This window comes from Anolis carolinensis, chromosome 3 (assembly GCF_035594765.1).
Source record: "Anolis carolinensis isolate JA03-04 chromosome 3, rAnoCar3.1.pri, whole genome shotgun sequence".
Taxonomy (NCBI): Eukaryota; Metazoa; Chordata; class Lepidosauria; order Squamata; family Dactyloidae; genus Anolis; species Anolis carolinensis.
Window position 1 is genome coordinate 112,485,820 of NC_085843.1, and position 23,154 is coordinate 112,508,973.

The window sequence follows — 23,154 nt, forward strand, 5'->3', positions numbered from 1 at the left end:
GAAATGCAGAAAGTCTTATTAGCAGAATAAATACCAAGCTCTCGTACTATCCTTTTTAAAATTTATTTCATACTAGAAACATATTTTTCTCCTTATTAATACTGATTCAAGGTGACAAGCTGGAAGCAATACAACTGCCTGGGGATTTATTACAATTAACAAGCTTATTCTCTCATTCCAGGACAAAAGTAGTTTAAATGCAAACACATAGTATGACTTGCTTCATTGATACTTCAGGTATTACCTGCTTTCACGGGTAAAGAAAAGCCAAGACTGGAACAGCCTTTGTATAATACAATGCTGAAGAAATCAGAAGTGATATTGGGAACTTCACTAAGAAATATTTTCATTAAACAGTTGCAAGATGCCTCTTTGATGTCAGAGAATGACTGAAGGAAAGGGAAAGGTGCTGATTTTTCAGGCATTTTTCCCTTCTAGTTTCTTTTAATTCTGAAAAAGGCCACCTTCTGAAAGGCCCACCTAAATCACTGGAGCAAATTGAGGGACCAGAGTAAGATATACCAAAGAACACACCTTTCCTATCCCTTTCCATAGTTGGGCAGCACCTATAATTTCCAAATCTTCCTGCTTAATCAACAGAAGAAGAGGCCACAAATATGCAGGAATAGAAACTCTGCTCTAATGCAGTGCTTATAGTAACTTATGTGGTCCATGATGTTTGAAGAACTGTATTTTCCCATCTGAACCTGGCCTAACCATCACAGACACATCAGATGGGAAAGATCGGAGAGGGCCTTCTCGGGCCCATCTACATTGCCATTATAATGCAGATTGAACTGCATTATATGGTCAGTGTAGACTCATATAATGTAATTTAACTGCATTGAACTGGATGATCAAAATGGTTGTGTTGGGATTAGCATGCAACAGCACAATGTTCTTTTGAGGTTCTATCTACCTTTTTAAACTGAACTTTAAATTATTCTATTTCTATAAATAGGTTGTTCATATGCTAACAATAGAGCTGCGGTGGTGTAATGAGTTAAACCCTTGTGCTGGCTAGACTGCTGACCTGTTCAGGCTGGATTGCTAACCTGAAGGTTGCTGATTAAAATCTGCGAGATGGGGTGAGCTCCTGTCTGTCAGCTCTAGCTTGCAGAGTCATAAGAGAAGCCTCCCAGCAGGATGGTAACACATCTGGGTTTCCCCTGGGCAACGTCTCTGTAGATGGCCAATTCTCTCACACCAGAAGTGACTTGCAGTATTTATTATTTTATTTATTTATTTACAGCACTTTTATTCTCAAGTCGCTTCTGACACTATCTATCTATCTATCTATCTATCTATCTATCTATCTATCTATCTTTCTATCTATCTATCTATCTAAACAATAACGGTGTATGTTTATACTTTTGTCTTTCCATATGATTTTATTTATATTTGTTTTAATGTTCATAAAATACCTTGGATCCCAATTTAAAAGAGAAATCAAGACATAATATACTGTACAAATAAAAGGCCACAGTCAGAGGTCCAATTTCAGATTGCTCCAGATTCCTTTCTTTAACTACTAACATTCAAACCTGTCAACAATTATGAATGTGGGATATGCCAAGCCATGGCAAATATTACTGACAGATGTCTCTGTTATTACCACCTACCTCATCCAAATGCTGTTGTTGCTAACAGGCACAGTTCCATCCCTGATTTGCTGCCTACAACCAACAATTCTCGGTTCCAGTCCTAAAATTAGTACCAATATGAGATTGATTTGCTTTCCTTTCTAAAAGATGACAGGTTGCGTTCTCTCAATACCCTGCCAAAACCCAAAATTCATCTGGATAAACAGCTGTGGTAAAATAACTAACAAGGACCCTGGACCCTGCAACTGTTTGACTTGGCCTACATGCAACTCGCTGATTTGGGGTGACAGGATCAGTTGCAGACCAAGAATCTGTGTATCTGCCTGCAAGTCACCCACTGAGTTATGGCAATCCCATGAATGTTTCCAGTTCCTTCTCTGAAATAGTATTTTCTTGTTGATTTCCTGAGTTATACAGTCTCCTTATCCCAACCTCCTGGGCCATCATTTGCTGGTAGCGATTACAAATGTGGTTCATATTTCATAGAATCATAGAATAGTAGAGTTGGAAGAGACCTCATGGGCCATCCAGTCCAACCCCCTGCCAAGAAGCAGGAAATCGCATTCAAAGCACCCCCGACAGATGGCCATCCAGCCTCTGCTTAAAAGCCTCCAAGGAAGGAGCCTCCACGACAGCCCGGGGGAGAGAGTTCCACTGCCGAACAGCCCTCACAGTGAGGAAGTTCTTCCTGATGTTCAGGTGGAATCTCCTTTCCTGTAGTTTGAAGCCATTGTTCCGTGTCCTAGTCTGCAGGGCAGCAGAAAACAAGCTTGCTCCCTCCTCCCTATGACTTCCCTTCACGTATTTGTACATGGCTATCATGTCTCCTCTCAGCCTTCTCTTCTGCACGCTAAACATGCCCAGCTCTTTAAGCCGCTCCTCATAGGGCTTGTTCTCCAGACCCTTAATCATTTTAGTCGCCCTCCTCTGGACGCTTTCCAGCTTGTCAACATCTCCCTTCAACTGTGGTGCCCAAAATTGGACACAGTATTCCAGGTGTGGTCTGACCAAGGCAGAATAGAGGGGGAGCATGACTTCCCTGGATCTAGACGCTATTCCCCTATTGATGCAGGCCAGAATCCCATTGGCTTTTTTAGCTGCTGCATCACATTGTTGGCTCATGTTTAACTTGTTGTCCACGAGGACTCCAAGGTCTCTTTCGCACACACTGCTGTCAAGCCAGGCATCCCCCATTCTGTATCTTTGATTTCCATTTTTTCTGCCGAAATGAAGTATCTTGCATTTGTCCCTGTTGAACTTCATTTTGTTAGTTTCGGCCCATCTCTCTAGTCTGTCAAGATCGTTTTGAATTCTGCTCCTGTCTTCTGGGGTGTTAGCTATCCCTCCCAGTTTTGTGTCGTCTGCAAACTTGATGATCGTACCTTCTAACCCTTCGTCTAAGTCGTTAATAAAGATGTTGAACAGAACCGGGCCCAGGACGGAGCCCTGCGGCACTCCACTTGTCACTTCTTTCCATGATGAAGATGACGCATTGGTGAGCACCCTTTGGGTTCGTTCGCTTAGCCAATTGCAGATCCACCTAACCGTAGTTTTGTCTAGCCCACATTTTACTAGTTTGTTTGCCAGAAGGTCGTGGGGGACTTTGTCGAAGGCCTTACTGAAATCCAGGTAGGCTACATCCACAGCATTCCCTGTATCGACCCAACTCGTAACTCTATCGAAAAAAGAGATCAGATTAGTCTGGCATGACTTGTTTTTGGTAAATCCGTGTTGACTATTAGCAATGACCGCATTTGTTTCTAAGTGTTCGCAGACCACTTCCTTGATGATCTTTTCCAGAATCTTGCCTGGTATCGATGTGAGGCTGACCGGACGGTAATTGTTTGGGTCGTTCTTTTTTCCCTTCTTGAAGATAGGGACCACATTCGCCCTCCTCCAATCTGCTGGGACTTCTCCCGTTCTCCAAGAACTCTCGAAGATAATTGCTAGTGGTTCTGAAATAACTTCCGCTAATTCCTTCAATACTCTTGGATGTAGCTGATCTGGCCCTGGGGACTTGAATTCGTTTAGAGAGGCCAAGTGTTCCTGGACAACTTGTTTCCCTATTTGGGGTTGGAGTTCCCCCAATCCTTCGTCCATTCCATGTTGCTGAGGTTGAAGATGGCTTTCTTTTTGTGAGAAGACCGAGGCAAAGAAGGCATTGAGCAGTTCTGCCTTTTCCCTGTCCCCTGTCGCCATCACCCCATCTTCTCCTTGCAGAGGCCCTATCGCCTCCTTTTTCTTCCTTTTTCTACCAACGTAAGCAGTTTTTCATGTTTCAAGATTTTTTTGATCAAAACTTTGCATGAAACAATTAAAGTATGCACAAAATACAAGAAGTATTTTGCACAAAATGTATTTTTTACACTAGTATTTTGCACAAAATGTATCTTTTTACTAATGCTTCTGGTAGGAGGGAGAGGGGCGCTCTTCCCAAGCAACCCTTGTGTCCTCGATATTTATGGGATGCTTCCTTCCTTCTGTGGAGCCCTTTCTCCTAATAGCACATGCCCGTCCCCCTATCCCTCAACCCTGTGTACAAATTCCTTCCTCTCAGCCAAACTGAGCCATCACTTCTGTCACCATTGCTACAACCCTGTTTTCCCCAAAACAAGACAGGATCTTATATTAATTTTTTCTCCAAAAGATGCTTTAGAGCAGGGGTCCCCAAACTAAGGCCCGGGGGCCACATACGGCCCTCCAAGGTCATTTACCTGGCCCCCGCCCTCAGTTTTATAATAAAATATATTGTATAATAATATAAGGTAATACAATATAACACTAATAATAATACCATATAATAGTATTAATTATATATTATATATTACTAATAATATTATAGTATAGTGGTATAGTTCAATATAGTAATATATAATGCTAATAGTGTGCTATGCTAATAATATAATATAGTGTATGTACAGCCACTCTGTACAGCCATTTGTAAGCTACTCTGAGTCCCCTTTGGGGTGAGAAGGGTGTGATACAAATGTAGTAAATGAATATAGTAAATAAATAAATAAATAAATAAATTTTAGACTTAGGCTCGCCCAAAGTCTGAAATGACTTGAAGGCACACAACAACAACAATCCTAATTAACTTGACTATCTCATTGGCCAGAAGCAGGCCCACACTTCCCATTGAAATCCTTTGTTTTTATTTTTAAATATTGTATTACTCTTTCATTGTTCTTTCATTGTTCTTGTTGTTTTTGCACTACAAATAAGACATGTGCAGTGTGCATCGGAATTTGTTTGTATTTTTTTTTCCAAATGATAATCTGGCCCTTCAACAGTCTGAAGGATTGTGGACTGGCCCTCTGCTTAAAAAGTTTGGGGACCCCTGCTTTAGAGCTTGGTTTCAGGGGGAGTCTTATTTTTCCAAATTGACTTTTTAAATGAACTAGATCTAGGGCTTATTTTTGAAATAGGGCTTATCTTTCGAGCATCCTCAGAAAAGCTGAAAAATCATGATAGGCCTTATTTTCAGGGTAGGTCTTATTTTGGGGGAAATAGGGAAGTCTTGTAATCTTCCATGTTGGCACCTTTCCTTCAGAGGCTGTCTGTGAGTGTTTCAAGGCATCAAAAGCAGCTTAGCCAATGCTGCTCTCCTGACTCAAGCAGTTCTTAGCCTACTGCACACTCATGAGTTGTGTGTGTGATGTAGAACACTGCTCTAATCCCAGCCAGGACTAGAAACAAACTATTTCCTATCAAACAGTGTTTTGAACCACTTCTCTTCACCCATTTTTCTAAAGAAATGAAAAGTTGTTCTGTTCATTGTATTGTTAAGCCTGCTGGCAAACATTTCTTCCTTCATTATGTCAATAGAGACCTTTTAAATGATTTTCCTTCTCTTTCCAGTAGAATATAGCATGTAGTGTTCTTCATCTGAAGCACTTCCCCGAGGGAGAAGTGGGAGAGACATACTAAACATTGTTCATTGTCAATGTTCATGACTTCAGAAGTAAGCCAGCTTGCATGCCGGAGGTACCCTTTGATGAGAGCTTAGTGAAGTTACTTTGGGGCATAAAACTCTCAAATCTCATTGCTGGCTGGGAGATTCAGAGGAATGATAACTTGATAAGGTCATGCCTCCATACTGGAGCAAAGTGACTCTTTCCTTCTCAGAAACAATTATGATCCTGGGTGCATCTACACTGTAGAACTAATGCAGTTTGCCACCACTTTAATTGCTCAACACAATGAAATCACGGGAGTCACAGTTTTACAAGGTCTTTAGCCTTCTCTGCCAAAAGGGTGTCAATGCCTCACCAAACTATAAATTACAGGGGTTCCATAGTATTGAGCCATTGCTATTAAAGCAAACTGCATTAATTCTACAATGTAGACGCACCCAAGAATTGATTTCTGGATACTCCACCACCCTTGCTGTCCTCACCTGCACACACTTGATTTTCTTAACACTTGTGCTTGGAGTTCTATCTAATCTGGCAATTCTGCTGGTCTATAAGGCAATCGTAAGAAAAAAAAGGAATATACATTAACTGGATTAATCTATTCCATTTTGCGAGCTCTTAAAGCAACGGGGTCCTATATACTGTAGTTTATGGAGTGTGCCTTGAATCTGCAAGTAGTATACAGTATATTAAATGTGCACTGGAGTGCATACACGGATAATCAGATGCACTAACTAACTATATGTGGTAACTGGGGCCCTATCTACATTAGAATGAAACTGCATTATATAATAATATAATAATGATATAATAATATACTTTATTTATATTCTGCTCTATCTCCCCAAGGGAAATCAGAGCAGATTACAGAATACATATATGGCAAATATTCAGTGCCATTATACAATTAACAACAAAGACAGACAGAGGCAAGGCTTCCCTCTTTTTCATCCCCGACACCAGGTGCTCACCTCAGCCATGGGGAGGCTGTTGTTCCATTTTACACACCGAGGAACCTGTTGTCCATGGATTCTCACGGCGCCTTTTACCTCTCCATTGAAGCGGTACTTATTTATCTACTCAAATTGCTGTTTTTTAACTGCTATGTACACAGAAGCTAGGGCAGACGATGGGAGCTCACCCCGACCTACGGCTTGAACTGCCAACTTTCCGGTTGACAAAATTTTCTGTAACTGGCAGTTTAACCCGATGTGCTAGCCACGAGTCAGTGTAAACTCATATAATGCAGTTCAATGCAGTTAAACTGCATTATATGAAAAGGAAAACTGAAAACCCTACAGTACTAATATGAACAACCATTCTTTTCAACATCACGTATTTTCCAGGAGATGCATGAGTATTCTCTGTGAAGTTATCCTTTTTATTATTTCAAAAGAAAATGAAATCTGGAGGGTTGGATCCAGACCTGGTGTTGCTTACAAGACACCAAGGAAAATCAATGAAAACTCGTCATATTGAATTCAATAGCTGTATTCCAAGCATGATTAAATCTGAAACACACCCACAATTGTCATAATTTAGTGAGGCATACACTGTGAGTGTCTACCATAAAATACCAATGTGCAGAATAAAAATAATATTATTATAAAACTTTATTTGTATTCCGCCCTATCTCCCCAAGGGGACTCAGGACGGATTCCAACATACAATGGCAAACATTCGATGCCTCTATAAACAAACAAATACTGACATAAAATCCCAGAGAAACCCCGCATATGAAAATAACATTGAAACCTAACATCAAATTAAAGCCTAACATCAGTAAATTAGAATGACAGTATGGTGTGTACGATTTTGAATACATGATGCCTAAATTATCAAAGTATCTAAGATGCAATATATCTATGTCTTCAAATGGAGTATGACAAACTAGAGGTAACAGAAACTTTTGAAAATATGCAGACACATCAGCTGAGTGAATAGTTCGTTTCTACATGGTCAGTGATAGACTTGGGTCTCCACATTTTATATACTCATTTTAAAATAATGTCCACAGCACAAGGAATAAAGAGTATGGTTGGCAGTTTTAAATAGAGAAATAGCTTCAGAAGCCATGCCATGTTATGAAGCAAGCCACTCAAATTACAGGGTGTTTGGCACATTTCCATCAATGAATTAAGCAATCATAATACCCTGCAAAATCCTGCCGTTTTGTTGATGTTCAGGTTCAGTGGTCTACAGCACTGATCATCTGTTACAAAACTGGTGAGATACACACTATATGCCCAAAAAAAAATCAACCAGCCAATTTGTAATGCAACCCACATGTTCCTTGCGCTTTCAGCCAAGTTCTACATGCATACATTCATTTGCAAAACAAGCTTTATTTCAATCAGGAAGACACAATCCCAAGATGTACATATTTCACACTGTACTGCATAGAGAATAAGGATAATAATACAAATATTTGTTTAGAATAGTTAAAAGTTAAAAAGCTTTCATGACAGATAGAAAGCAAAAAAAAGTAACTATGTGCATTACCACACAATGCTGAACTAAAATGCATTAAGAGCAACTCTGATACAGTATAAATAAAACGATCAGCAATCATTCAAGGTATAACATTGAGACATTAATTCAAATGTGACTGTAATATCCAATCTTTCACAGCACATTTAAAAATGATCAAAAGCATGAAAGGACGACTAAAAATATGAACTGAAATAAGAGGCAATAAGACACTGCGAACCTTTGAAAAATTAAGTTAAGCCCTAATGAGACCGGCAGTGTCTCTCCCAAGACAGGCAAAGGTTTTCCAACCTCTTCTGTTTATGAAACCTTTTTCAAATTGAAACTTGTCTGCACTGCAATTCCATCTGTAATTCAGATTATTTTGGCCCCTTGAATGTACCTCATTAGTACTACAACTACCTGTAATACACCTCCCTGAAACAGCATTGCTACTCACACCCAAAATTGAAGTCAGCACTGTTTTAAGTGATTTACTCAAGAGTAAGCATTTCACTCTACCCCATCTTTACTCAGGCTTCTCCTCCACAGCTTTCTGGGCAGCTAGACAACTTTTAGAGCTGTGCCAGATCTTGTGTGGCCACTGCCCCCATAGTAAAAGCAAAGAAGAGTGATCCTCCACTTACTTGCTTATGGGGAATTCATCCCTCATTCTAGAATTGTGGTACAGTATTTACAAAAAAATAAAAGAGTGTCTGTAATGTTACAAAGTACACACCCCAGCAAGTAGCAGTAGACATGTAAATAAAAATGGTGGTGTTTGCCACCCAGTAACCTGTTTCATCTACCTTCTCCAAAGACAACCCAATCTAGATTATACACTCACAGCAAAACATAGCAACAAGCCAGATTTTCCTGAAAACTGTAGAGCAAGAAGGGTTTTTGGTATATCACCTTAAAGTCTCTAAAAAAATATTTCATGACTAAAGAAGTTGTGTTAAATGTGCCAAGACCAAGGAGTTATGAGGTGAGTATGATTTATTTTGTCTACACAGACAGGCCTTTAAGAGCCACTGAGCTATGATCCCTTCCCAGATGTAAAACATGTCTGAATTGGGATTCAGAACCACAATACTAGACCAGGCTGCTACTCAATTACAAACCCATCGACACCTTGGTGGTGCCCACCAGATTGTATTTCTGGCATTTATGTATTGCTGCAAAATCCACCAGGGCCCAGGCTATGAAACAGGCAAAACATTCTTCATATTTTGAATTGCAATTCCCTTCATCCTCTATCAGTATAATCCATCCATATTACAGACATGCTGGCATTGTAGCCAAATTTATCTAGTGGGTATTAGGTTCAGGAAAGCTGTTTTGGAGTATCCATTCACCTACATGCACGTGGCTATCACCTTTTGGCTCTTCTGCAGTTTTCCCATCCCATCAAAGACCAGCTTTACTGCAGACCCTGTCAATTATTCTTGGAAATGTCACCCTGGATGACTCTTCCCATAATTGCCCAAACATCAAACAGCACTACATAGCCCATAAATGAGAGGCTTGTGTAAAGAAATGGCCAACATTTGGCACAGATATTGATGGTCACTTACAGACTAGAGGGCAGATGGCAAGGTTTATGGTTCCTTTATCTCCTGTCAGGATTTGCTACTACAGTTTTCCTCCTAAATGTTGTGGCAAGATAATGGTGATCATAGATATTTTCCTATCAAAGTGTTGCCTCTCCTGGGAAAGAGGAATTCCCTGGATACACACATAGTCATTTTTGCCAGGGGTGACATTTCACCCAAGTAAGTGATTCAAAGTATAATGAACTTTCACACTCTGCTGAAACTGGTGGGGTCAACAATACCACAGGTATTGGGACCAGGGCCTTACCAGAAATGTAGAAAGATAAAAGAGGCAAAATAAGCAGGCACTGTTAGTGTCATAGGCCATATAATCCAGTTCAAAACAGATAACCTGTATTTTATTTGGCAGTGTAGAAGGGACCATAGTTGAGCTAGAGGTGGAAGTATGCCTGGGGAGAAACACATAAGATTTGTATATTCAAGACTAATAAAGCATGGTTGGTGGTGTGCATATAGCACAGTGGTCCCCAGATGGTTTTGGCCTTCAACTCCCAGACATCCTAACAGCTGGTAAACTGGTTGGAATTTCTGGGAGTTGTAGGCCAAAAACATCTGGGGACCCTAAGTTGAGAATTACTGATATAGATTACTGAGAATTACACAGGTCGAGTGTGTTCACATCCATTTAAAGTGATCGGTTCCAAAGGAAACATTTTGAAAAGCTGTAACATAAGCCCAACATTTAAAAAGTTACATAGGCAGGAATTTAAAGGCCAAATAAGACCAAGTAAGGCTGCCTGCCAGGACATTATAGTACATTCTAAATACTCTAAAATACTCTAAAAGTACCATATCCCACCTGATTGTGAAAGTTGAGTAGAGCCAGCACTGATTAGTATCCAGATGGGAGACCATCAATGTATACCAGGTGCTGCGGGCCCTTTTTCAGAGGAAGGCACTAACAAGACCACCACTGAGCATTCCTTGGCTAAGAAAAACCCTATGAAATGTATGAGGTCACCACAGATTGACAGACAACTTGAAGACATGCAGATACACAAGCATACATACATAATGCACACACACATATACACACAGGGAAGCACAGACAACTTCTATGAAAAACATTAGTCCCGGTTCTGATAATTGGCTTCTACAAAATAAATGCTAGTTCTCAGATTAATCTAAATATCACAAAAGGTGTCAATTTAAGGAAGATATGCTTAATAAAAGATGCTTTCTGATAAGGAAACATCTGTTTGAATGGAGTGTCTGACTTAAAGAAAGGTTTCACCTTAGAACACAAAGCATGGACTCCTGTTGTCGCAGTGTTTTCACACCACCACTTCACCAGTGTTTTCCAGGACCATGATGTAAGGTAGGGTTAAGTAAAATATCAGGCATTTATTTAGAAGTAGTCCTGAACAAAGTGCAATGTTGGGCAAAGTTAACACCCATAAGATATTGTGAATGATTTACTTCTAGATATGAGTTACTACTTGAACAGAAGATACCAGGTCTAGTAATGGTGCCCCCACTCCTCACCCACCCTACCCAATGTGTATGAGTCTTCAAGTCAGCTTATAACTATCCCATAAACTTTATGGAGTATTTTTAGGCAATGAATCATCAGAGGTGGCTTTGCAAGTTCCTTCCTCTGATATATAGCCTACAGAATGGGGTATTGGTTAATATCCTCTCCTTGCTGACCTTGCTTAGTTTCCAAGATCAGACAGGATCTGGTACCTTTAGGTTACTTAGGCCTCCATAGCTCAGTATGTAGAAGGAAACAAAAAACTTCCTATCAAAGTTCAGTAAACTCAAAAATACACTGTGAAAACAGGGTTTTTCTGTCTGATGATCTGGAGAAGGTGAGAGACAACAGCAGTCCTTAATGCTGCTCAGAAGAGTTTTATTACATTATTCCAACCACAGAATGGAAAAGAGCACATCTTATCTTCCACAAAGCCCTTTGTACACATCAGGCGGAAAGGGCAGCACTCATGAGTAACCGCTGTCTAGTAGGGTACAAACTGGGAATTACTGCTCTGAAAAAAAGCCAAACCAAACACACACACATACACACACCTCAAACTGACTGGCATAGCTGAAGTTAAAATAGCTTTGGCATTAAAAAAAGTTCAGCATGCAAGATCAGAATCCTATTAAATTTGCTTTTGGAATGTGTCCAAATTTCAAAGTTACTAAACACTGAATATTTTTTTTAAATCCTCAAGGGGTTGGTATAATAAGTCTGAGAAATCCTAGATGAACAGTATTTTCCTAAGGCATTTCACTTTGCTCATATTGCTGTCATTTCCTAGTCACATTGTTCCTATTTTTATCTAAACACAGTTTAAATTTTGTTTAAAAATCCTTTTACTAACATTTTATCGATAGTAGGTGGATTGTTCTACTCATAATGAAGATGCTAAATCTAGTAATGGTTTTACTTCTATATAATGGAGCCCCCAGTGGCGCAGTGGATTAAGCCTTTTTTCTGGCAGGACTGCTGACTTAAAGGTTAGGTTGCTGACCTGAAGGTTGCCAGTTCGAATCCAGGGAGAGCATGGATAAGCTCCCTCTGTCAGCTGCAGCTCCCCATGCGGGAAAATGAGTGAAGCCTCCCACAAGGATGGTAAAAACATCAAAACATCCGGGTATCCCTTGAGCAATGTCCTTGCAGATGGCCAATTCTCTCACACCAGAAGCAACTTACAGTTTCTCAAGTCACTCCTGACACAAAAACCCCCCTTCATATAAAGACCTTTCTTTCTTTCTTTCTTTCTTTCTTTCTTTCTTTCTTTCTTTCTTTCTTTCTTTCTTTCTTTCTTCTTTTCTAATATAAGTTATACTTTGACCTACAGATATATTCCTTTATTAAGGATATTATAGTCTGGCCAGAACAGTTTATTTTCTATATACTGTTTCCAAGCTCAGAAAAGTTATTTTTTAGACTTCAATTCCTCAAATCCCTCTAGCCAGTCATCCTACAGCCCATGCTGTCAGGGGGCTAACTGGGTAGTGATGTCCAAAAATAACTTTTCTGGGTTCTCGTGCATTTCAACAAGCAATGAGAGCATTTCCTCCCAGAGCCAGTTGGACAATAGTCAAGGATAGATCACACCAGTTTCTGCCTTTGCATTAAAGCCAGTATTTTTCTCCAGGTCTTTAATGCCAAAAATGGCAGACTGCCATCAAATCCTTCTCCTGTTTTCCTATTTGCTTTCTTGTTTGGCTTTGTCCCGTTAGTGTCTGACAATGCAAAATGTTCCAGGAACAAATTTTGCACAACTATCATTCAGCTGAACAGTCACACAAAAGCCCTGCAGCCACCGCACTCCAATGGGGCTTTAACAAGCTTGCTTGTTATGTGCTGAATTACTGCAGGGAGAGTTTACATAAACCCCCGTTAAAGATAAGTCTGCGAGGAGCATTTATTTGAACAAGAGGACAACAGGCCAATACAGACTGTAGCTACCAACACCATCATAGAGAACAAGGAACTAAGCAAACAAATGAGGCTGTGATTAGTTCTGATACATTCACTGATACTTATCACATTTTTAATTTTAATAAATGAGCATTTTTACAATAACAAGCAACTGATTTGGCCACACCTAAATTTTACCAGTACACTTTATGTTGAGAGGAAACATCCAACATTGTTTGGGGTTTTTTTTTTCATTTTTGCCTCAACCAGTCAAAGAGAAAGTGTTTCTCTAGAAAATAGTGTGGGTATCTATTCCAACTGCATGCCATCTGCACCCCAGAGAGAGAGAGAAAGCAAAAAATAAACAGGCATGCTTCATTCTAGTTATATCCAGGAAAATGAATTACCCCTGCAGCCATCACTTAAAATGAAGGAAAGACAAGGAAAACATGATACCTTGCATTCTCCAAAACATTACTGCAGCTCATGCTAGGAGCTGAAAAGCATAATTACATCAGGATTCCCTCTTTCTTTCTTTTTATTATACAGAACCAATACACACAACTGTGCTAATTCAGGCTTCAATCGTAGAAATAGAGATGGAAACTGGAATCTTTACTTAATGTGGTTCACAGAAAATCCAGAATACAAATCAAACAAAAGGAAGCATTCCACTATATTTATGTAGAATAGAACTTAGGACCTTCCACTTTTGAACATGTTTGGATAGACGTTTATCCAAATGTCTATCCAAACACAAAAAACAGGACAGTAAATAAAGAACAACACTCAGAAAACAGGGGACTTCCATATAGGAAACAGTCAGGGCCAGCTAACACCTCCTAACAAAGGATTCCCCCAGGCAGGAAGCAGCCAGGCCGTGAAACTGAAAGGCCATTCAATGCTAATCAAGATGGTCAATTACAACATTTGCACTTGCCTCCAACAGACAAGAGTTTTTTATTCCACCTGGACATTCCAGAGATATATAAATCCCACTTCTTTGGGTAGTTTGATATGGTGGTTGTTAGAGTGGTCCAGCATTTCTGTGTTTTCAAATAATATGTTTGTATCCCAACAAAGGATCCCCCAGGCAGGAAACAGCCAGGCTTTGAATCTGCAAGGCCATTAAGTGCTAATCAAGCTGGCCAATTGCAACATTCACACTTGCCTCAAACAGACAAGAGTTCCTTCTCCCAACCTGAACATTCCACAGATATATAAACCCCTCTCGCCTAGTTTCCAACAGAACTCATAACCTCTGAGGATACGTGCCATAGATGTGGGTGAAACGTCAGGAGAGAATATTTCTGGAACATGGCCATACAGCCTGGAAAACACTCAGCAATCCAGTGGTTCCAGCCATGAAAGCCTTTGACAACATATCATTAGTTACTTCTCCAAGAGATTATTTCATTTTACTCAAACTGAAAAAAGCTAGATATGATCTGATAATTCTCTTTTTAAATCTGGAAAGAGAACACCAAATGGCCCTATTCCAGGCAGAAAGCATCACCCTGCTTCTTCAGATATGAGTCAAAAGGTCTGGGGATGAGGAGGCAGCTCCAAATGACTCTACTAATCCCAAGATGTGTGTTATCTCTCAAGAAAGATGCCACTTACCTTTCCCATTCTGCCATGCTGTGTACCAGGACAAACTGAGGAAAGATGTGATGAAAAATAATGCAGTGGCCACAGTTCCATTTCGGAGCCTCATCTCATTTCAACATCACACTGGTTTATATCTGGCCAGCGATAAGGATCTAAGTGTTATTTGTTGCCTGGAAGCCAGTCTAGTCCATGTAATGCTGCTTCACCAGCAGCACAATAAAACACTGCAGTGTCATTTCCAAACCATTGTAGTGTCGATGCGTTAATCTGTATTAGTGAAAACTGTTCTTTTCTTCTAGAAGCCTTTTGGAAACTGATCCATCCTTATTTGTTTCTCCAGTCCCTATTCAAAAGAGAGAGAGAGAGAGAGAGAGAGAGAGAGAGAGAGAGAGAGAGAGAGAGAGAGAGAGAGATCAAAGTCAATCCATAAACACAGAATCTGATATGTGAACAGCACTGCCCTGGATGTAATCTCACTCCTGACACAAACCTACTAGATCACATTAGGCAAGCCATACCAGACTCTAGAAATATAACTTTACTGGACTCCAACATGCAATATCCCCTCCAACCAAAATTGTACAGTACTTTGAGAAAGGTATATAAAAGTAAAGGAAATAAAAAAGACAAATAAATGTTGCCACTAGCTGTGATCACTGTGTTACTGTTCTCTTTTTCTAAAAAGGAAGTGTTCGTATCATTGTAAGCAGTTAAAAAGGTGGCCATTCTCCTACCAGGAATCTATGCAGATAACATAACCATTCCTGACAGATGACATAAAAACAAGAGTTTTGTCAAAAATGGAAAAATGAAAATGAAGAATGAAAAAGTTTCATACTGTTTCACATGCACTATGAGTAGTCTGATTGTTCTAGTAAGGTGCTGCTGCTGCTGCTGTTGTTATTATTATTATTAACTTTTTAGAAAGCCCTAAGCCTCAAATTGTGGTTTGCCTTTTTTTTTTGGCATTCTTAGCCAAGCTTGAAACAAGGCCATGCTGCCTTGATGGTATTGGGAGTGTTAGTCCAGATATAGCAACTTATGATTTCAATCTTACACCAAAAAACGCTGACATAATGAGTCATATTAAGTAACATACAATCCTAAACAGTAAGCACACTCGGGAACATATTTCTAGGCAAATGTATACTATGACTGCAACTTACACTTAAGGTAAAGGGAAAGGTTTTCCCCTGACATGAATTTGAGTCGTGCCTGACTCTTGGCGTTGGTGCTCATCTCAGTTTCTAAGCTGAAGAGCTGGCATTGTCTGTAGACACCTCCTAGGTCATGTGGCTGGCATGACTGCATGGAGCGCTGTCACCTTCCTGCCTGAGCAGTACTATTGATCTACTCACATTTGCATGTTTTCAAACTGCTATGTTGGCAGATGCTGGGGCTAACAGCAGTAGCTTATCCCGCTCCCCGGATTCAAACCACCGACCTTTCGGTCAGCAATTTCAGCAGCTCAGCAATTTAATCCATTCTGCCACTGGGGCTCCAAACTTACACCTACCCTATATTAATACATTTAGCTAAGTAAGCCATTAAAATGGTCTAATGCAGTGTTTCCTGAACTCTGAATCTTCCAGGTGTTTCCCAGAATCCCAGCTCATTTGACAAGACGGTTGAGGCTTCTGGGAGTTGGAAGTCCAAAACACATGGGGAACTAGTTTGGGAATCACAGGTCTAGTGGATGGCCATAAGGAATCATAAGAGCTGTTAGATTAGCACAGAAGGTCCCCTCTGTTCATGTGGCAGCACAAACCCAAGAGGCCACCAGCAGGGATTGCTTACTGTGTAGACCAAACACTTCCAACACAATTAGGATTGCTCTGCTCAAAGGCAGAATTGTCAGAAGAAGATGCCAATGTTTCTTAATCTAGAAACTGGGTCTATAATATATACTTTTACTAAGAACATGATCTTGGGTGAACTCACCATTCATGTACAGTATTTTCTGGTCAAGGTGGTGTACTTCCATGGATAAATACCAGAACATGTTCCACCACCAGACTTTGAACTGAATTATTTTGAGATCTGGTGTGGAGATCAGAACACCAGGTGAAAACATGGGTGAATCCAAGTTCAATTAATCCCCAGTAAACTACAAAACTTACTGGGTGCCAATAAAACATTTCCCAGTAATCCCCAGCTACTTATATTTCTGCCACATCTGACAGGTTGATTGAGAGGGAATTCACTGATTAAAAGGCAGGCTATAAATATTGGCTGATAGGGCCTTCAAGTCAACTCCTAGTCATGGCAACCTGATCGAAGGATTTTCTTGATTAAATTTATTTGGAGGGAGCTTTGCCACTGCTTTCCTCTGAGACTGAGAGAATGTGACCTCCCCAAGGCCATCCACTGAATCTCCATGGCTGAGCAGGAATTTTAACCCTGGTTTCCCCAGAGACAGAGTTCAGCACTGAAAATCCTACATTTTACCTGTTCTTTGGCTATAAATAAACAAAACTATAAGATATTCCAATGGATACTGGAACACTATATTATAATTGAAAAGACCAGCATTGTCCTAATTGTGCCAACACATGACTACTGAAATAGTTTTCAGGATGCTAAGCTTCCAGGATGTAGAATAACCATGTGATGTCTAGAAGAGTACTAGAGAAGTGTAAAAATATTCAAGTTTTAAAGGAAGTGATACAGGACTGGTGGTACAGGCTCAAGAATATAATAAAACTGTTCTGAATTGGGAAACATTTCACTTACTGTTTTGAGCGCAGTGAGCAAACACTAGAAGTGATGACACTTGTTTCAACACCCTCGTATATATGACTATGACATTTTAAAAAAGAGATTGAAAAATAAAAAAAACTTAGCAATGAATGACTATTCTATGCTTTAGAGAGCATCTCTCTATTGTAGCTCCCTTGTCCCCTATCATGTTTTACAGCTTTAATCAGTCTGAGACAACCAAGGGCTGGAAAAACTACAAGGTATAAAGTATTAATCCCTTCTTCAGTTCTGAGAGTGACTCCTTCAGATACTTTGAAGTAGTTCTAATCGGTTGCTTTTTCTCTCCACTTCTTTGCAAAAACAACACAAGTAGCATTACCCAGCTTATCTTAAGAAGTGGAATCAAACCTGCTATTTTTCCTGAAAAAATATTGATATGCACAGAAACAAACATTTGCCACATTTCACACATGGAAACCTAACAGCTCTGTCCAATAAAAACATATTGATAAGAATGTCCTATGGAAAACTGAAGCGACAGCACAAGAAGAAGAAGAATAAAGGAAATATATTAAGTGAATGAAGTTGTTACTCTGCAACAAATGTTTCTCTGAGTTTAAATGGTTACAAAACTAAAATAATAGACATTCACCCTGATCAAGCTATTACACAGAACCTAGTGATAGAGGGAATAAATTCTCAGGATTCATCTACACCAGTGGTTCTCAACCTGTGGGTCCCCGGATGTTTTGGCCTTCAATTCTCAAATATCCTAACAGTTGGTAAACTGGTTGGGATTTCTGGGAGTTGTAGGCCAAAATACTGCGGAGCCACAGGTTGAGAACCACTGATCTACACTGTAAAGTAGATGCAGTCTCACACCACTTTAACTTCCATGGCTGGATGCTATAGAATCATAGGAATTATAATCTGGTGAAACACCAGTATTCTGGTAGAGAAGGTTAAAGGCTTTATCAAACTACAATTTCCAGGTTTCCACAGCATTGAGCCATGGTAGTTAAGGTGGTATCAAACTGCATTCATTATACAATGTAAATGCAGGTTCAGATGCATAAAAACGGGTCAGCTCTGTACTCTTATGCTGGATCCAGTGTTCATGCGAACTGTCAGTCCAGTGAGGTTGGGGGAGGGGGGGATCATAAACTGCTTAAAGGTGGGACAGAGTGGGATTTGGGAATTTGAGGCTCAAGCACCCACTGGGCCAGGAATATTCAACTGCTGTCCTTGGGCCAGTCTCATGCACTTTTAATTCTTGACCTCACAAAGGGTACATCAACACTTCAACTGCCATGGCTCAATACTATGGGGTTGTGGGAGTTGTAGTTTTACCAGGAACCATCATTAATTAGCAGAGAAGGCGGAAGACATTGCAAAACTGTATCTCCTGGGATTCCATTGCCATGGCAGTTAAAGTGGTGTCAAACTGTACAGTGTAAATACACCCAAAGCTGTTGTGAGAGAAGAGTGGAGGTATTAATCCACCTTGAACTCCATAAAGAAGAGACACAATATAAAAGATTATGGCAATGATTATGACCTGGCGACATTAAATGTATTTAATACACACTAAAAATGGACAAAAACCTGATACTAAGGGCTCAATATAGTTATTGCCTATAACACACACCGTTGCCTTTTCTTTCTTCTTTTCTTCTTTAACTACCTTATGTGTATGTGCCCTCAAGTTTTCTGTTGACTTATAATGGCCCCATTAATTTATAAGGTATTCTTAGATAAGGAAAACTAAGAGATGGTTTGGCCAGTTCCTCTGTCTGAGCCTACTGCACCTCTGCTACAATCATCAAGTTATACAGCAATTAATAGTCCTAATAACAAACAAGGACAAAGAAAAGGAAACATCACGGGCTGTTTAGCTAATGCAAGAAACACCCACTGTGTTGCCTCCTGCTCTTTAGTACACCCGCATACATACAGACACACACACACACACACATATAAAGGTGATACTGAGTTTGCACAAGGAATTACAGTGAAGAAAGATAAGGAAAGAGGAACCCAAAATAACAGAGGAAAAGCTTCATTGCCAAGGTAAACAATAGAATAGAATAGCTCTGTCATTGTGTTATTGCACAATGAAATTACTTGCCTTCCCCCTTACACACCACAAAACAACACACTCATCTCTCCACACCCCCAGCACCCCACACAGCTCCCAATGCCACATCTGTGCGAAACCACAGAGTTCAAAATAGTCACAGCTCTAGGATAAAAGCTACCCGTTTGTCCTTGTCTTTATCACCCTATACCGTCTACCAGATGGTAATAATTTAAAAAAAAAGAGTGCCGGGTGAGCTGGATCCCCAAAAAGCTCTGAGCTTTCTTAAGGCAATGGGAATTATAAAATTCTTCCAATGAGGGGAGGGGGCAGCCAATGATTCTCTGTGCAGAAGTGGTGACCCTTTGGAGCGCCTTCCTATCTACCACTGTGCAGTTACCAAACCATGCACAGACACATTCTCTATAGCACAGTGGTAGAATGTCACCATCAGTTTTTCATTCATTTGTTGGTTTCTTAGGAGTCCTGGTAGTACAGTTTCTGCTGAGCCCTCTTAAGCAACGCCCCGGGTTAGATCCTCCTCAACAGTGACACCCAGATACTTAAAACTGGCCACCTGCTCCACCTGGTCTCCATTTATGACCAACAGAGATGTGAAGCCAAAATCAAAACTAGTTTCAGGAAGAAAAGCCTATTAAATTCATGGGGTCAATAAGTACAAACTGGTACTGTACAGTAACATTTCAAATAAATATTTGCTGGTTACATCAACAATATTCTATTATTGGACATAGCATATTGTTTGAGAAGAAATGCTGGACCACTCTAACAACCACTATGTCAGACTATACGAGAAGTAGTCTGACATAGTGAAATCCACAAGCATGTGGACTGTTTCAACAAAAAAAGGAAATCGTAAAAATGAACAAAATATGGCTACCAGTATTTTAAAAAGCTTACATCAAGGCAATAAATAAAGAACAACACTTTGAAAACAGGGGAATTCCAGACATGAAACAATCAGGGCCAGCTAACACCTCCCAACAAAGGATTCCCCTAGACAGGAGGCAGCCTGGCCTTGAAGCTGCAAGGCTTTTCAATGCTAATCAAGGTGATTGCCTCCAAGAGAAAATAGTTCTTTATCCCACCCTGGACCTTCCACAGATATATAAACCTTCCTTGCCCAGTTTCCAATATACCTCACAACCTCTGACAAAGCCTGCCATAGATGTGGGTGAAACGTAAGGAGAGAATGCTTCTGGAACATGACCACACAGCAACCCAACAATCTTCTAGCTGGTCAAAGAAGTCAACAATAGCAATAACAATAGACTAAATCCTGATTACTGGATCTTAAAGCAAACTGTCAATCTAGAGGAAAGGATACTCAGAAAAATCCATGGGATTTCTTTAAGTGGACAAACAGTCCTGTGAATTCAATGGATTTACTCTGTCAAGGACTTATAATAGCTGTAGGTCATAGATGCCTTGTATTCAGAGTATACACAGTCTTCTCTCACCTTGTTTTATATGGCAACACACACTCCCACTCTGGCACAAACCAGTTTGACACCACTTTCACAGCCAGGGGTAACACTATGGAATGATGAGGGTTGTAGTTTGGCGAGGCACTACCATTATTTGGAAGAAAATGTCAAAGACCTTGGAAAACTACCACTCCCAATTATTCCCTAGCTTTGAGCCACAGCAATTACAATGAGGTTAAACTGCATTAACTCTATAGTCTACACTAGGAATGGGCAAACTTGGACCCTCCAGGAGTTTTGGACTACAAGTCCCACAATTCCTAACAGCCTACCATCTGTTAGGAATTGTGGGAGTTGCAGTCCAAAACCACCTTCCTGGCCTAGATGCACCCACTCTGAAGCTGGTCGTCTCTCCTTACATACGCCCCACTCACCTACACTGACATAGGGTGCAGAATTAATGCAGTTCAACACTGGTTTAACTATCACAACTTATGGAATCATGGGAGGTAAATCCTTACCAGACCTTTAGCTTTCTCTTTAGTCAAAGAGCGCTGGTGCATCAAGCTACAACTCCCAGGACCCCATTGCATTGAGCCACTGCAGTACAAGTGATGGAGCCCCCAGTGGCACAAGGGGTTGGCAGTTTGAAACCGGGGAGCTGGGTGAGCTCCTGTCTGTCAGTTCCAGCTTCCCATGAGGGGACACGAGAGAAGCCTCCCACAGGATGGTAAAATATCCAGGGTGTCCCCTGGGCAACATCCTTGCAGATGGCCAATTCTCTCACACCAAAAGCAACTTGCCGTTTCTCAAGTCACTCTTGACACACACAAAAAAGTACAAGTGATGTCAAACCACATTCATTCCACAGTGGAGATGCACCCATAGAACACATCTGTCATAAGACATGCCTTAAAAAAGCCACTCACCCTCTCCTTGGAAAAAGGCAGAAAGAGAGATGGGCACAAAGCAGGCCATCTGAGGCATCAGCTCCTTTCCTTCCTCTTTCTGACCTGTAACACTAGTCCCATCATCCACACATTACAACTGGGCAGCAGACGGACTCAACCAGAGAAGTCAGCCATACCAGCATGCTTGATGAAGCAACTGGGCATGTTTAGCCTGCAGAAGAGAAGGCTGAGAGGAGACATGATAGCCATGTACAAATATGTGAGGGGAAGTCATAGGGAGGAGGGAGCAAACTTGTTTTCTGCTGCCCTGCAGACTAGGACACGGAACAGTGGCTTCAACAACAGGAAAGGAGATTCCACCTGAACATCAGGAAGAACTTCCTCACTGTGAGAGCTCTTCGGCAGTGGAACTCTCTCCCCCGGACTGTGGTGAAGGCTCCTTCTTTGGAGGCTTTTAAGCAGAGGCTGTATGGCCATCTATGGGGGGGGGGGGTGCTTTGAATGCGATTTCCTGCTTCTTAGCAGGGGGGTGGACTGAATGGCCCAGGAGGTCTCTTCCAACTCTACTATTCTATGATTCTATAAGGCTTTTCAATGCTAATCAAGGTTGTTGCTTTTTTCATATCAGGAGCAACTTGGGAAACTGTAAGTTGCTTCTGGTGTGAGAAAATTGGCCATCTGCGAGAATGTTGCCCAGGGGACACCCAGATGTTTTACCATCCTTGTGGGAGGCTTCTCTCGTGTACCTGCATGGGGAACTGGAGCTGACAGAGGGAGCTCATGCGCGCTCTCCCCGGATTCAAACCGGCAACCTTGAAGTAAGCAACCCAACCTTCAGGTTGGCAGTCCTGCCGGCAGAATGGTTAAACCAGGCATGGGCAAACTTGGGCCCGCCAGGTGTTTAGGACTTCAACTCCCACCATTCTTCACAGCCTCCGGCCCCTTCCTTTTCCCCCTCAGCCGCTTAAGTTTGCCCATGCCTGACTTATCCGGACCTGCCAATCCTTATGGCTAAATCAGAGTCCGCGGTATAAGTATAGATGCCTAGGAGGGGGAGCGACGCAGCGGTGTCGCATTGCTCCCCTACTTTGAGAGGCAGCTGCCAGCGGCAAAGCCGAGTGGCGGGGATCTGTTCTTCCTCTTCCTCCTCCTCCCGCTTTGGCAGAGCCGCAGCGCCAGACTCCCCCGGTCTGCCCGCTTCCCCCCTGCGCCCCATGGATGGAGCTCTCCCCGCCCCCCGCTCACCTCTGCCTGCCTCTGCGACTGACTCTGCGGCGGAAGGGCTCGCGGCGCCTCCTCGCGCCTCCCGCCCAGCCATGCACCTCTCCCTCCTCCTCCTCCTCCTCCTCCTCCGCGCCTTGGAAGAAGAAGAAGAAGGAGAAGAAGAAGGCGGCATCTGACTCCCCGCCGCGCAGCCCCAGCCGGCTC

General features: G+C 41.3%; 1 protein-coding gene across 2 annotated transcripts in view; it reads right to left on the reverse strand.

Annotated features, from left to right (window-relative positions):
• The window catches only part of mgat4a (alpha-1,3-mannosyl-glycoprotein 4-beta-N-acetylglucosaminyltransferase A), a 94,098-nt gene extending 70,980 nt beyond the window's left edge, over positions 1-23,118 (reverse strand). Inside the window, exons 1-2 of one of the 2 annotated variants that reach the window (XM_003218798.4) lie at positions 22,972-23,118; positions 14,603-14,933 (exon numbers count right to left, since the gene is read on the reverse strand). In XM_003218798.4, the coding sequence (XP_003218846.1) occupies positions 14,603-14,696 (94 nt within the window). In that variant the 5' untranslated portion in view covers positions 14,697-14,933; positions 22,972-23,118. Of the gene's footprint in view, positions 1-14,602; positions 14,934-21,744; positions 21,766-22,971 lie in introns of those variants that run through there. The other variant, XM_062977274.1, reaches the window with a different exon arrangement.
• Between the last annotated feature and the right edge of the window lie 36 nt (positions 23,119-23,154).